The sequence below is a fragment of the Athene noctua genome, chromosome 10 (assembly GCF_965140245.1).
Source record: "Athene noctua chromosome 10, bAthNoc1.hap1.1, whole genome shotgun sequence".
Taxonomy (NCBI): domain Eukaryota; kingdom Metazoa; phylum Chordata; class Aves; order Strigiformes; family Strigidae; genus Athene; species Athene noctua.
This window is the reverse complement of record NC_134046.1, coordinates 22,059,976-22,076,584: the sequence shown is the minus strand read 5'-3', so window position 1 is coordinate 22,076,584 and position 16,609 is coordinate 22,059,976. Positions and strand designations below refer to the sequence as shown.

Here is a 16,609-nt window from a genome sequence, read left to right as displayed (position 1 = left end):
AAATAGGTTTTCAGAAAAACTTTTCTTCATGCACACATTCATTTTATTTGTTATTCATTCTCTAGAAGATACTCTGACACAATACTGAAACTCATCTGTGTGGCTGTGTCTGCCTGTTAGCATAGCTTCAATAAGTTCTGTCAACAGGAAGCTAAAATAAACAGAGCTCATTTCTTTTACATGCTCCTCCCTGCAGAGTGCCTACAAGTTTCCTGCCAGTGCCCCAATCTGTTGCTCAAGATTATTAAAGCGTAGCTTGAAAGGGGAAAGCACAAGAGTGAAGCTTCTAACAGCAACACATGAAGGATGAGAAAACAAGGTGGGGGAGAGTACTATAATACCATCGGAAAGCAACAAAGGGCAGTTAAAACAGACCTTCCAAAGAAAGCAAGGTAAGAATAGAGAAATGAAGTGTTCAATAAGAGTAGAAAGATGAAGACAGATAAATTGAAAATCATTTTCAAAAGAAATGCAAAGCAAGATGTAACACATGAAAGCATAGAATTACATAAGCTTGGCAAAAGGAGCAAAAAAAACCAACCAACCTTCAACAAAGTAAAGTTGCAAGCAAAGTAAACTTGCAAAAAAAGTATTTGGCTGTCGACTCAAACTAGGAAAAGAAACAAACAAGAACTGTGAGATTTCTAATACGACCAAGTTTGGCAAAGGAAAAGCCATAGCCAGCCTTCACTCAGAATGATTGTAGATGAGCAAGGAAATAAATTTTGGCATAACGAAATGTTCTAGGACACTTCTCTTACATTTAAAACCCTTAATAACAATGAATTCCAACAACGAGGCTGACAAAGTCCCAACAATCTTCTGAAGATGTTTCAGTACAAGACGGGTTCACATCTAGAGCTTTATGTAAAAATTCCACGATCTCTTTCAGCTGTCTTTAAAATAATACAGGTACCTCTGTCTTCTGGGTCTTAATTTAATTCTCAGAAAACAGTTCCTATTTTTTCCCTTTCTTTCCCACATTACTGACCTGATGTAGCAGTTTGTCACTATGCCAGCAGAGTTTACTGCACTCGAGGCCAAGCCTGCTCAGCCCCCCGCTTTCCCATCCATGCAGTGACAGATGTCTCCTCACAAGCTGTTACAACTATGCAGTAGCATGACACTACAGAGGGCTTTCTACATCCCTTCCGCAATTACGCCAAGTCAGTGTTTCAGGCTAAATACAGACTCTTCCGCCAGCACGGCAACAGCTAATTAAGGTCACAGTGCTCAAAAATGTTTTTAGCAGACCCATTATTACATTGCAGGTTGTGCCATCTCCTTCAGCAGAGTAAATGTGTAATTAATGTATCAGCAGATCCTTGAAGCCTTCGGTACCAACTGCTGTTATATAGCCTCCCAAGGCACACTAACAACAGGACAGATTTGCAGCCAGCCACAGATGCTGCTATGTTTTTCCTCTGCAGTAAAGAACCACAACTCCTATCATGGAATTGGTCTCATTTTATGAGAACTTTCTTTCTCTTCAGTCATACACACCTGGTCTATACAATTGCAGCAATTCTGTAATCTCTGCAGCGTTGAAATGCTTATCACTATCTGAACTAGAAGTAGCAATCCAGATGCTATACCGCATGTAATTAGTATGTCACAGTCCAGGCTTAACTAAAATAAAGTGTTCTATCTATAGCAGTCGCGGACATTGAACTTTGCAGTCCCTGACAAGTAAGTCTGAGTCTGCATGTTTAGTATACATCAATTAACTCTACCTCACTGCATAATTCCTCTTATTAGCTATCTGCTACACACAGTATGGTGGCAGAGCTAATAATCTGTGGTATTCCAAGAGTGCAGCCCATCACCAATATTTGCAACCGAAGCTAAAATCAAGAGTGGGGCTCAATTGATGGAAACACTTAAGCGTACAAATTTCACTAGAAGAATGTATGCAGGACACAAGGAATTGTTAAAAATTTCAACCCAATACACTGGAAAATTGTGGGTTTAAAAAAAAAATATTATTTCCTGAGTCTGAATCATAAGCATGAGATTTTTACCTATTACTGCAAGCACTGTCATTATCATCACATTTTCCAGTTATTTCTGGCCTCCACAGTTATTTTGCTTACCTACATCATGAACTATCAGAAAGATTACATACAATCTCATAAGACTCAGTTAAGGAATGTCTCATTTCTTGAATGACATTTTCTAAAGGAAAACAGAGATAATAAAATATCTACATTGTTACTTTAAATAATATCAAATCACAACTTTAGGTAATTAATTGTGATTTTTTCTTTTTAGTATTATAAAACTTTCATAAATCCTTTACAACAGGTTTTGCACATGAATAGACATAGTCAAATTATAAAATGGAACTTCACCCCTGAACTTGATGTAACTGTAGATTAAACTAGGTAAAATTTTTGTCTCATTTGAATGGGACAAGTCATGCACAACATTATTACTTTGAAAAATGACAAAGCAATGAAATATTCCAACATGGTTAAGAGAGGGCATGAACCTTACAAGAGTTCCTCCACAGCTCTGCATGCACTCAGTAATAAACAATGTAGTCTTTATTTATAAAACTCATGTTTTCCCCCTAGGTAAGTAGCTTTCTGACTAGCATTTAAGTGAAATCCATCTTGCAAGCTAGGATCATTAATTTTTCATGAAGTAGGTGGTAAGTATTATCTCAGAAGTGAAATAACAAGAGTACTGTAATAATCCCAAATCATTAACATATTTCAGTATGCAAACATCTCACCACACACATTCTTTTCAATATTTTCTTTGCCATGATTGCTAGCATCCTAACTTTTCAAAGGGTTATATGGTGCTTTGAACTTTTGACGTGTATTTGAAGGAACTATGTATGTCCTGACACAGGAAAACACAAGCTTTAAGACTTGTTTTCAGAAATGCTTTTAGTATGTTCCTGGCAATCTTCCCACCACACCCCCATCTTTCAGTAATATACCTCCGATCAAACACAAATTTGCTGACTGCCTATTGGCAAAGGCATAGAAACCCGTGTGTCTGCAGACACAGTACAAAAAGAGTTCTGCTGAAAAATTAAGGGTAGGTGCTTTGGTTTCTAATGTAGGGTGTGTATCTGCCTTCAGGGTTGAAAAGAGATGTCAGGCATCTGGAGCTGTATGTTCTAAAAAACCCAAAGACCTGACATTCTGAAGAACAGCAATTTAAAAGACAAAGATCTTGCATGTTGGATTTTAATTCTCATTTTATTTGACGGCCCTTTTATAACTAGTTTAACTTTCCTGACTTCCTTCCCCTCCAAGCAATTCTATACTACTGATTTTACACTGATGTAAGTAAGATCAATTGCCCATGACTAATTCAGTAATATTTCATCCTTTAAAGACCCATTCCATTGGACAGCCTATTTTTTCTGCTGTTATAGAAACTGCAATTCACTTCCGCCACTCAAATTTTACCTCCAGGAAAGTCGCTCTATTTCTCATAAATTCATAAAGATTGTTACTTATGGCTTTATCTAGAGTTCCGCTTTCTAATTTTTTATAAGGCTTTAAACTTGCAATTTTTATAGAAAGTAGTTTTCATACAGGTATCAGGTCATCCACGCTGACAAAGGACCTGCCCAGAAAGTCATCCTTTACATGCTAAGAAGAAAGGGGGCTAACCCATGGAAAGTCAAAGCACACGCTTTTGCTTCCTTGCACTGCTACAAAACTGAGATGGACACTCATGACTGCTGAATATGCTTTCTAACTGTAAGATGTAATTTATGTAAAGATACATGTGTACAAAGTGGAACCTACTTTTCTTTTTATATGAATGTTATAAAAAAAATATAAAATGTAATCAGAATTATTCTAGTATTTAAGCCATGATTAGAAAGACAGAAATTTAAATAAGAAAATGGTCTTCACTGCAAACATACAATTTCAGTTTCACCAAATCATGAAGTTCTGTATACAGAGATGAGACTGGCAGGTGGTTCAATACCTTTAATCTGTGCTGTAACTGTTGAACTGGTTTCTGATCAAGGAACTTGCAGAACAATTCTGCTAGCTTTTTTCTAGTGACATTTTAACTAAATTTGTATCAGTTCAGTTTAAATATGTGTCATTTTTCCCATGCTGAACACCACTTGATTCACTGGCCTCAAATACATCTAGGAGCACAGTATGGGCACCAAGGGGTTTTATGTTTAAAAACATGTGTTTTAGGTTGAGGGCTGCACCCCACGGCATCCATCAGCAGACTACAGTTTGCAGCAGGGATTCCACACAGGCAGGGCAGCATCTAGGAGTTAGATGTAATCAAACCAAGCTAGAAGATACTATTAATGAAACCAACAGTTTCTGGATTCTGTCATATCATTTGAACATTCCTGAAATGAGCTGAATCAAAGCACCAATGGATTTTTATCCCCAGAGTATTTATTCTGGGCATGGGTTGAAACAGGTTTGCACGATTTTTTTTCAGTGTTTAGTTTTCCTAAATCTGATTAAGATTTCATGATACCCTGGGATGAACATGGTTGTCTCTACATCTCTCACTACCCCAAAGGAAAGCAGTCAGGATATTCCAAGTTAAACACCCAAACAAGCCCCCTTGAATTTGTGCAGAATCTATTTTTGAGCTCAAATTAAAAGTCCACACTCATAAGCAGGATCTGACTAAAGTATAGTGGGACCACATATTCAGAATGGGAACCAATCTCATATTTGCAGGCTTAGCTTATGGTCACAGGTAGTTAAAAGACAGAACTGAGGCCCCTGGTGGAGCAAAGAATTATTTTCATTTCATTCATATCTTGGCTGAGAGAAACTACAGAAATTTCAGCCAAAGTGAGACTTTTTTCAAAAATCAAAGATACAGATATGGCAAATCAGAAGAGAGCCATTTCATCATGAACTGTTATATCACACCTCAAAAAAGCTCTACCATAATTCAAGACTATTTTTAAATTATTATAACTCCAATTCAAATAAGACCTTGTAAGCGTAATACTTTATTGTGTGTTTGTGAGGTGTATTGTAGAGAACAAAAAAAAAAAGGAATATGGCTTAATTCTTTTATACACATAACCTTATATTTGTTTTTGTTAGGTTTTCCAGTTGTTATAATAAATATTTCTACAACTCCCAGTTACTCCCAGTTATTACTATAAGAGTGAAAAATCAGCACAGAAATTTTACGTGCAACAAGACCAGTTGTAAGAAAAAGATATCTGTATCAGTTTGGTGGAAGAACAACCATGACTAATGCCATCGGAAGAATATTATGAGGAACTAATCATTTACTTTTTACTGCATCATTACTGTATATAAATGCTACTGTTATTGCTTCACCACCCAGATTTATTGCATACCATGCATCAAAGCATTAAGAAATGCCACACAGCATAGAAAATGTGATGTATTAAAATAATGGATTCAGCAAAGCACAATATGTATTCCGAGAAGTTATAAATGATCTATCAATTATTTATTCCCCACTGTAGTTTACTGCAATATAAAAAGTATAATAAAATTAGCTGCAAGAGGTATATGTTAAAATCTGTTAAAAATTGTTTGGAGGGATTTTCATAATAAGTACGAAAAAATAAACATCTTCAAGACAATGAAAAGTATTACAATAAAACTTCCCTTTGGTGTGAAAAATACTGACAACTATTGTTATCCTACTCAGACATGAGAGGAAGAAGTTAGGAAGCTTTGGCTATTTAGAACAAGTGGTGTTTTTTAGAGTTTCATTAGCTCTTGACAACTGAATATCTCTCTTATAGGAACAGTGACTGCACCATAGATAACCATCTTTTGCAGCATCACATTACAATTACTAATGTTTATTTCTCTCTGAATCAAGAAGATCACCAAATTCTACCTCCATCACTACAAAGCACATAATGAAAAACTGAATTGAATTCTACACTAAAACTGGCAAATACATCTCCAGTGTAGCTCATTACTCTAGGTGTAACTGAAAAGACTAACTCCTACCCCACATGCACAAGGTTTGAAAGCTCTTTTCATAATGAGGAAACTAATAGCTTCAGACCTCCTTGCTAAAGCATAGCCCCAGAATTTTCACAGGCATGCAGAAAACACTGGCTAAAAGTCTGTTTAAATTATGTTCAAAACCACAAACATGAAAAATATTCTCAGCTTGCTTTTCCCAGACAAATTGTGAATAAACATACTTTCCTCACTTGAGGAAGTATGTTAGTGGTGGATAGGCTTTCCGTTAGTTTCATCACTATTTCATTATTTGTACTAGAAATATATTTTTCTCTCTATCTTCACACTGCCTACACTGGCTCTTTGAAAAAATGATTTAAATAGTTTAGCTTTTATTCTTTTCACTATTGCTTCACTGCTCTGCTAAGTAACTTTGCAGTTTGATATCAACATTCATGAAAGGGAACTAAGGAAGCAAATTAACTTTTTGCACCAGAAGAACTTCTTGGTACATCACTTACCACCCATGGTTTGTCACAGAAGTTATAGATGGATTCCAGGGAGTTGACGCTCGGGATGCCTGCGTACTGCATTCCAATGATCAGGTTACGGAAATCTTCATTTTCTGCCATACTGAATGAATGTTGCCGAACAAGGACAAAATCAGGCCTGAATGACCTAGCAAGAATAAAGATACATTACTAATAGTCAATGATCCAATTGTTTTTCCTTCAACAGCAAAATCTTAAAAGGGAAAAATGTCTAGCTGATAGAGAAGTAATAAAAGAATGCTCAAAACAAAGGTAAATGCTACAAGACAGAAAGAATTATTATGGCTTTATGAAAATCTGTACTGTATCTTTTCTTAACTGCTCTTCAGAAAACAAGAGCAGCCAGTCAATAATGGGACTCCATTAAGAGGAGAGAAATTATCATGGTGCTTGAGGTTGCTTTCCCACTGAAAGATGAATCATATATATAAACTCTGAGCATGTTCTTAGTTTATGTATATTAATTCCTCAGCAATGACAATCAAAAACAAAACAGGCAAATGTCTCTGACAGAAACTTAAGCTTCTTGGGAACAATTTTTTTTTTCACAACTATTATCAGTCTGTTTTAAAGACAGTAAAACATGAAGCAACTCCATTGCTTGCAAAAGGAATTGTACAATAATTGCAGATAATCACAGTAAAACTTTTGAACAAGACACTTGTCAAAATTAATTTCTAAACTTACAACTGCACTTTTTTTTCCCCCCTCTTTCTCTGTTGTTCTCAGGACTTCCCCTGTTGCAATCTCTGTGCCTACTTGCCCTATCACCATGCACCTTTGAGAACAGTCTGGAACCACCTTCACCTTACTCAAACCCTGACATTTGGATACTCAAGGTGGTTATGGAAGACAGAAGACATAATGGAACAGAACAGAGCCACCAGTACAGGGGAAAATTGCTCCTAAGACTATTGACAGATTCTCTTCTCTATACAAATTTTATAGATGGAAAAAACACCGACTAGCTTAAAGCTATCAAGCTCCTGAAAGAGGTATAACTGCAGGGTAAATTAAATTAGTGCAGTAAATTAGTGTAATTATTTACATGCTTTGATTAAATATAAGCTGTGTACTGGAGTGAAAAATTCCAAAGATTACAAAATTATTCAGAAATCTCACTCTAGTAAAACAAAACAATTAAAATTTATATTAAAATTGATTTAGGAGTTTTGAGATTCCAGCCCGAATGCAGTAGTCAAACTATATTAGTTGGATTCTTAAGCTGGCTTTCAAATGTAATGCATGATTTGGCCAAAGCAACGTCATAAAGATTTGCTGTCAAGAGTCATTAAAATGGCACTGTAGGCCAATGACCAAAGCTTGTAAAGAAATGCTTGCTTTTAAACAAGTTCGCCCAAAAAATATCTGTAGCACACTTCTGAGGATCTGTGATTTAGGTTTCATGGTTGTGCAGCAAGGGTTTGAAACAAGGAAATTCAATTTGCTGGCACAGCATGAGTATAATACTTGGAGGACTAATGATGCCTTAATCAAAACTGCAGACCACGCAGTAAAAGAAAGAGACCACCTCTACCATTTAAAATAGTGTAAAAGGAGATTACACATCATCTCAAAGACAGCACTGTGTTTTTAAATAAAAGTAGAGAACAGAAAGTGTCCTTTAAAATACCAATTTAATGAAACAATTCGGGAATTGAGGGAATGGGCTTAAAAAAAAATTGCTTTGCAAAAACTCCTCAAAGGAACATGATACATTTAGTTCTGTAATTACTGCTGGATGGAATGACTGTGTATACAGAAAAAGGTCATGAGAAAAATTTTAATCTTGGCTCAGGCATTTGTAAGATCCAAAATCTCAGCATTATGTAACATAAGATATAATTTTTCAAGGGTTGATTTTCATTCACAAAAATTAAACAAGCAGGTGCCTGTTATACATTTTTTACCTCCTAAAATAAGTCAGCAAGATTTTGTCATTGAAATTTCCATGTTTTTCTAACTCATATTTTGCTCATAAATCTATGATACCAAGTCACTTTGAACCTCAAATAACACATAAGAATTCTCATCTGAGTATTCGGGTGTTTATGCCTTTTTAGTAATATGCTCATAGGCCATATTCAGTTTGAACTTTGACACCAGTGGGACCAGCAGTTTCTCCCACCTCTCTTGATAGTTGAGACAGACAGAAACAAAGGAACATGCCACGCATCTTATTGTCAGACCCATATTTCACACTGGATTTCAAAATGAAGTTTCTTATCAACATGTAAAGTAATATCCATCAGTATCTCTGCATTCCTCAGTGACACAAGAAGCACATTCCATACTTCAGGCAATAAGCTTCACAAACTGACTAGACTTAAAGCAACATAAAGACTAGCACTTATTTGAAGATACAGAGCATTTATGTAAAATATTTTTGTTCTACAAAAATATTCTGTATCTCCAGGTAAGTTATCATAGAAACAGAGAACTGCTCTCCCATCATGTCTGCATATCCTTCTGACACCAGGAGGCATGCACACAGATGCAGATACTTCACACAGATTTGAGTGAAATTTATACATTTCAGGTATTTCTATTTGGTTACTTAAGTTACCCATAAAACTGATAATACTATAAAATCCTATGTCATCTAATTGTCAGAATTATCTGATGACACAACAAGATGTCTCTATTTCTTAACATAAGCAGCAGTTTTACCAAGTTTTCTCATAAACTGCAAATGTACATCTTTGTAGATATTATTTTCTGGAAGTTCCCAACTCACATTAAGTACTGACATGTTTTGATGCTAACTTGGCCTCAAAATTTTTGTCCTCTTTGGAAAACTCTCTACAGAAAAGCCACTAAGGAGCAGTGATCAAGATTTCCTGGCTCCAAAACTTCTATCATTGGGGGAAAAAAAACCCCAACTAAAAAAAAAAGCAAATCTCTCTCTTTTCTAAGGAAATAATCTTGTGGATTTGGCATAACTGGTTGTTGTATTAAGCTGCAGTATTTTTAGAATACACAAGAGATTAAACAGTGGTGAGTTTTAAAGCATAAAGTACACTTATTTTCAATATTATTTTTCCTGCCTTTTTTTATATGAATGAGTAGAAATTTTCTAATCTTTTATTTGGACAGATGTTGTGCAAGAACATGAAGATTCGAGACATGTTGTATGCTGTCCAGCTCCCTGAACTCTTACACTTGCCTAAAGATAAACATAAGCAGTAAACTACCAGGTCACTGTTACTGGCTTGATGTAGCTTTCTGAATGCAATTGTTCAGCCAAAAAAACACTACATTTAACTCATACTTTAGTGCACTGGCCAGAATAGGAGTAATTCCCATGAATAAGATAAAATGGAGGACTACCTGAAATAATTTTGCTAATACTTACTAAAGATTTAACTTTGCCCAGTCATGTCCTTGTTTGAGATCTCCCCTTACATTTACAGTGCTGTCGATGTCCTCATTGAAAAAAAAAAAAAAAAAAAAAAAAAAAGGTAAAATTACCCTGCCTTCAGTTAGAATAATCCTGCTTGCCAGAACAGCTTACTGGGAAATCTCAGGCTTTTAAACTGAAATCTTTCAAACAGACAATGATAGTCCAGTAACATTCCTGAGAGAAGTGCTATAGCTTGGCTTCTTTCAGTAGAAAATATTCAACACTGGAAATAGATACTGCTCATCTGGAAAGGTCTGGCATGTATAAAAACACCAAGACTCTTTATTTTTGAAGCAAAGATGAGACTCAAAGCAATAACTCTAACTCCCAGTCATGTATTCTTTATACCAGACTTCATTCTCATCTTAATCAAATCCATCTTTCATGTTGAGAGATTTCCTTCCTGTCACAAACAGGACTTACTGCACTGATCAGATACTTTATTTCCTACTCTTCACGCCAATGACCGAGGTGCACTGCATCAGCTAAAATCCCTATTGGACATACAAAAAAAAAACCATTCAGTACCTTTCACATTCATACATTAAGCCATTTATTGCTTTTTGCTGTTATTTTATTTAGTTTTTCTTACCTGACAACTTTAGTGCCATTTCGAAATACTTGGATATCTACTGCGTAATTGCCATCAGCGTGGGCTATCAAGTTGATTTCTGAAAATTCTGCCTATGAAAAGAAGACTCACATTAGTCAGTCTGCTTTATTTTACCCTTATTTTCCTAAATCCCTTCTTTTAAGTATTAGTACCTGAACTGTGGACAGTATACTTTCGGAATATAATGAGCACTAAGAGGATATTAATCAGTATTTGCCACATGTGATACATCATATTTGAATACTTTCTAATACAAAGAAAGTAAAAAGTAACAAACTTTATGAAAAAGGACTGTGGGGCAAGTAGAAGTGTATTTCCTCATTCATGTCTGCACAGAAGCGTAGAGATTTTATTTTTGCTTTGTATGGTGTTATCACAGACATTGATGCAGACTCAACAAAAATGATGTAAAGTATTAAAGAAAGCAGTACAAAAGCAATGTTTAACTATGAGAAATAGAATGTTTTCTTATAGCATTTAGTGTCTCTTCATATACTTTACTCCTTTCTATTTTCTTTGTGTGCATTTACTCTTCTTTTTAAAAGATCTGGTGCTAACAAACAAGCAAATCACAAAATTCACAAATAAAGACCTTTTTCAAAGTATCTTCTCACACTGGAAATGTGGAATTTAAAAGGAATCACTTCCATACTCTGAATCTACAGTTATTTGAAAGGAAAGGACAGGATGTTTTTCATTTATCCACAGTCTTTCATCAGCTTAGACTCTCAAGGCACTTTACAATAACATTACACAGCAGAATAATTGAAATGCAGCCAGCTGTCTTCTAGTGGATAAATAAAAGCGTCTTTGCTATCCCGGACACTAATACAGAATAGAGAGTGTCAGAATTCTCATTAGTCTCCTCTTGAAAAATGGTATCACTGAAAGTCTTCCTAAGTAAAATCTGTGTAAGGCTTTCAGAATTTAGCGTTCAGTTAAGGCAAGTGTTCCAACTCAATAGCCCAAGTATGTGCTTGGTTTCAAGCATGGATGTCTCCTCATTAAATCCCATATGCTTATATACTTTCCTGGACCAGTGTTACAGTGATCTAAACACAAGGGCCAGTTTTAAGATTATTGTAAAAACAGTACAAATGGTGAGAGAATGAAATATTTGTGTAAGTGCTGACAATGTCAAAGAATCATTTAAAATCTATTTAATCTGAGATTGACAACTGATCTCTACAACTAATAAATCATATTAAACGATTGCAGGTATTCACAGTATAGATTTTGTAGTTTAAAAGCTTAATACATGATAGAAAATACTGTATGTGATAGAGAGGTTGCTGTAAGTAGTATAAAAATAAAATAATGCTCTCTGATACTAGCAAAAGAACACTAAAGTAGTTAATAACTCTGTATATGATTGTAACACATCAACACTGTGACAAAGTGATTAGTAGGGTTCAGAAACTGTCGCTGTAGAGACGGACAAGGCGACACACACACACTCACATGGGTGCACAAGCGGCTAGGTTTTTTTATTACTAAAAGCATGTATTTTTATATATTTCAGGTGCCAGAGTGTCACAATATAATTGGTCAAAAAGTTGTTTTTAACATTCTCATTGGGTAACCTTTATCAGTTTCCTCCCTGCTTGCTTCATCCTGCTGCACAGTCAGCAGCTCCTTGAAAGTTATTTGCCTTAAGCAAAGCTTCCTTATCTCAAGGGTACACCAGAACCTTGTCAAGGTCAAACTCTTCTTCAATCAGGTTATCGGCAGACCAGCTGCATTTCCGACAAGAAACTCAATCTCTAACTGACTAAGGGTGGCTCTGGTCCTACAAGAGACCACCTGAAGGAAATTCTAGGCTTACACAGAGTTTTTGTTAAAGAGACAGTGTGTGTGATGTCAACTGCATGGTCTGATCTAGGTGTGAATGGTACTGGGGGACAAAATAGCTTGTCTTATTTTCCCTGTTTTTCCCTCAATACTCCTGAAGATCCTTGGCAAAGCTTTCCATGTTTCCAAGCCAAGAACACCAGCAGATATTCAGTGGTGTAAAGAATGGAGCAAAGCTAGATGCTGTACTATTACAGTGAATTTAGGTAAGTTGAATCCACACGGCTAGTGATAATGTTCCCTCACTCTCTTAAATGCCAATGACAATTCAGTTTAAGTACTAAAGTTTCTTACAGTAGTATCTATTCACAGAATTAAAGACTGAAAAGCAGTGAAAAGACATTAACTTCCCTAGTTTCAGACATCTAGCTGAAATAAACAGCCATAATTCGGATCACCCTAAGTTATATCTGCATATTTAAAAAAAAAAAAAAACACAAACGCTAGCAATGCAACAAGAGTGTATGTATATTCTTAATTGAAGTAATTAGTGATACAGAAACACAACGTGTAATTCATGGAGTGTCTGGGAAATTCAGTCTCTAAGCAACAACCTTTTGAATATTACTTGTTTTTAATGTTGTAAAAATTACGGTCAGAATCCTCTAAAAAGAGCCACCTTAGAATGAAGTATAATTAAATCTTTGACTGTTCTGCTTGTGAGGTCTTTTTGAAGTACAAAGGACCACGTATCTATCTATACATACATGTATATAGAAGCACAGAATGATCTAGGTTGGAAAAGACCCTTCAGATCATCAAGTCCAACCATTAACCTAGCACTAACAAGTCCACTGCTAAACCATATCCCTAAGCACCATGTCTACACATCTTTTAGATACCTCCAGGGAGTTATGTATTTATATAGATCTATATGTATTTGTATAAATACACAAATATAAAAAATAACATTCAGATTAAGTCATTTAGTTACCTGTTCAACCTTTATGTCATATTCTCCATGGACCTTTTTTCCACGAAAAGCCTTGGCCCTGCAGGAAAAAAGGGAGAAAGAAATGTATCTGTAATTAGTAGCTACATAAAAGCTTCCTGTATGGCCTCCAGTGTCTTGAAATCACACATGTATACTAATTGAATCTACCTACTACACATATACAATTCCTTTGACATCCTTGTATCCTTAACATCCCATCACACAGTATTTTGTGATAAAAAGAAAAATGGGATTTTCAACATTAAAGTGTACACGAAAGTATACTGAAATACTTATTTCACAATTAGCTACTGATATAAAATGAGTACCAGTAAAAAGATGTAATCTTGCTCTCATTAAAGGCAACAATGCCAGTGGAAATCTATTTCAATGTGAACAACTTCCTAACAGCCACTCATGTTAATCTTTATCCACTTCATTTAGTTAGAAAAACTGGCTTACTGGGAATAGCATACTTATAAAATGTATATTGTTTTTAAAGAAATTATCAGGGGTACTGGAGACTGTTGTCACCAAATTTGAGAGTGCCTGATTTACTAACAGTTCTGCTTTTTTGAGACTATAACTTGAGACAAAGTAATTAATCTGAAGGAGAATTTATGAGTAATTATTATGCACTGGGATCACTGTGATGAAACAGAACTTAATTCAGTGATCCAGTCTCCCAGGCCTAACAAGCAGACATTCTTTCTAGGAATCCGCCACTTGTATGCCTTAGGCAGCATGTATCTGCTTTGAAGTAAATGGGAATTTAAAAAAAAAAAAACAAAAAACAAAAAATAAAAAAACCCACCTGATAAAAGGGAATTACTCTAACACCCCTAATTTGGAAAAGTGATATGGTATCAGTCTCTCTCTGCACCTTCTCTGCTCAAGCCAAAGCTGACAGTACCTTCCCTGATTTTATTATACGCAAGCAAAAATCTCTTGCACAATCCAAAACCAGAACATCTTCTCAAGTGTTAAAAAAACCCCAAAGCTGTCCATTTTCAACATCTGACAAAATGCTGTTATATTAAATTAAATCTACCTCATCAGGGAAAGTAATGTATACACTGTGAATGTTATGTATATACTACGTATTAAAACAATTCATTATTGCTTTTGGAAAATCCTTTCCCCACTGAGGTCCAGAAGAGTTTCACCATTTGTTTCAGTAGCAGAAGAACAAAATTTCATAATAATCAACTGAAAATACTGCCTTTGGCAACATATTTCTTAAGGATATCTTATGCATTATGGGTAACGGGTGGTAGAAATCAAATAAAGTGAAACAGCATACTAAAACATTGCCCAACAACTAATTTGGTACAAACACACAGTTGGTAAGAAGACAACAATGAAGAAAGCATTTGCATTACTGGCTTATACTGTTTTCTTGTATTAAATACATAGAAAATAAGAAGTTTGAGATCTATTGTTTTATTATAGGAAGTGCATACTCAGGATAATGTTATCAAATACTTTGCCAATAACAAAAGTAGAAATTAAATACACTGTACCACAGGTCTAACAAAGAAATACTATCCATCACAAATTTTTCTTTCAAAATTTGTTCTGAAATTCCATATGAAAGTGGAAACTTTGAAGATATTTGGATACAGCTTAAGTTTTATGATGTTTATGTTGAAGCATCAGCTAGACCATGTGAAGCTAATACATGCAGGAAAACCAAGGACATATGTATTACCCTGGAAGAGATACACAAAATCCACAGAGCAGAGAGGAAGGTCTCATGTTCAAAGATATCACCACATTCACCTCAGGAGAAAAGCAATCAATTTGTAACAACAGACAGCTTTGATGTCTCTTGGAAAAACTAAGATTTACTCCTTTGAAAAATATTTAAAACTCCATTTCTGATCCCCATGAATTTTAATGTTATTGTTGAACTTTACTGGGGACATTTTATTTCTGATATATTTTAATTCTGATGTATTTTATTTCTGATGTAACAACAGGCGAGGCATATATATTATTGGACATCACAGAAACCAAATTTCATTTAAATAGAATTATGTTGGCTATGTAACACAATAAATGTTATAGTGAAGTTGCCTCTTTAACACTGAAAAATAAGCTTAGAGTAATACCCAGTCTCTTCAAAGCTGAATGGTAATTTGACCATATATAGAAATCAAACCCCCCACAGTGCTTATCCTAACAAATATCTGCAACTGATGACTTCTTTATGAGAGGAAATGGAACAGGAAAACCACAAAGAGAGGCTCTTCAATTCTGTAGCGCTAAATCCATTGCACAATTGGAATGTGCTCAAAACATTAGTCAAGGTGAGATGCTATTCCTTTAAATTCAGTCTTTCTACTTAAACATCATTTAGATGAGTCAATCTTTAAACAACTAAACTCTGGCATGATTCACATTTCAACAAATGACTTCAGCATTGAAAATAAACAGTAATAGTAAGTACTGAAGTTAAGCAATCTGAGGCTGGAAACAAATGTGGCATTTAAACATTTAAAGAGGCTTAATTTCAAAGTAGCTTTAACCAATAACTTCTATAAAAATGTGTAATATTGTTTTGCCAATTATCAGGCCTAGCATAAAGGACACAGCCAGCATAAAGATGACCCAAAAACCAAGTTGTATTTAATACAAAAGGGTCAGTACCTGGGTGAGCACTGGGGGTACAAACAAATCAGTCAGATTATATATAATTTACATCAATCCCACTGACCCCAACAATGACGCCACACAACTAACAGTGGGTGGAATAAATGGTGACATGCAGTCTCCCATAGAAGGGACAGGAGACAACCGAGTCAACAAGCCAAACACATCAGACCAAGGAAGCCACACACTGAATCTCTACACAGCCCGCATTTACAAAAGCCAGAGCTGACTGGAGCCCAGTCCCAGGGAGGCGGGAGGTCCTTCCCCAACAGGGAACTCTGCACAGGGCATCCCCCTCACACACAGACACTGCCCCTCCTGCAAGGGGTCCCAGCTTTACCCCTCAGTGGGACACCTGACCTTTGTTACTGACTGCGGGACCCCTGGGACTCCTTTACCCAACGGCTCTGTCTGCCAGGCCGGCCCACCCTGGGGGGAAGCCTGAAGGGAAACTCACCCCCCCTTTGGGAAGGGCTGTGGGAATCACCCACATGTCAACCTTAATTTGGGGCTTGGGGTTGAAACCCCAGCATTTCAAATATTCAGTAATATTTTCCAAATATTGAGCTACAAACTGCAAGAATTAATCTTGTTACCTCTAAAAATTATCTTGCAAAAAACCCCATTATGACTCAGTTATTTCAGAACAAACTAAGAAATTCTTAGCATAAGTTTGCTGTA

The 16,609-nt window shown here is 35.8% G+C and overlaps 1 protein-coding gene across 1 annotated transcript in view; it reads right to left on the bottom strand.

The window, feature by feature from the left end:
• Positions 1 to 16,609, bottom strand: part of SYN2 (synapsin II) — a 191,284-nt gene that overhangs the window by 106,001 nt on the left and 68,674 nt on the right. Inside the window, exons 2-4 of the mRNA XM_074914213.1 lie at positions 13,274 to 13,331; positions 10,468 to 10,559; positions 6,443 to 6,599 (exon numbers count right to left, since the gene is read on the bottom strand). Of these exons, the coding sequence (XP_074770314.1) occupies positions 6,443 to 6,599; positions 10,468 to 10,559; positions 13,274 to 13,331 (307 nt within the window). The remainder of the gene's footprint in view (positions 1 to 6,442; positions 6,600 to 10,467; positions 10,560 to 13,273; positions 13,332 to 16,609) is intronic.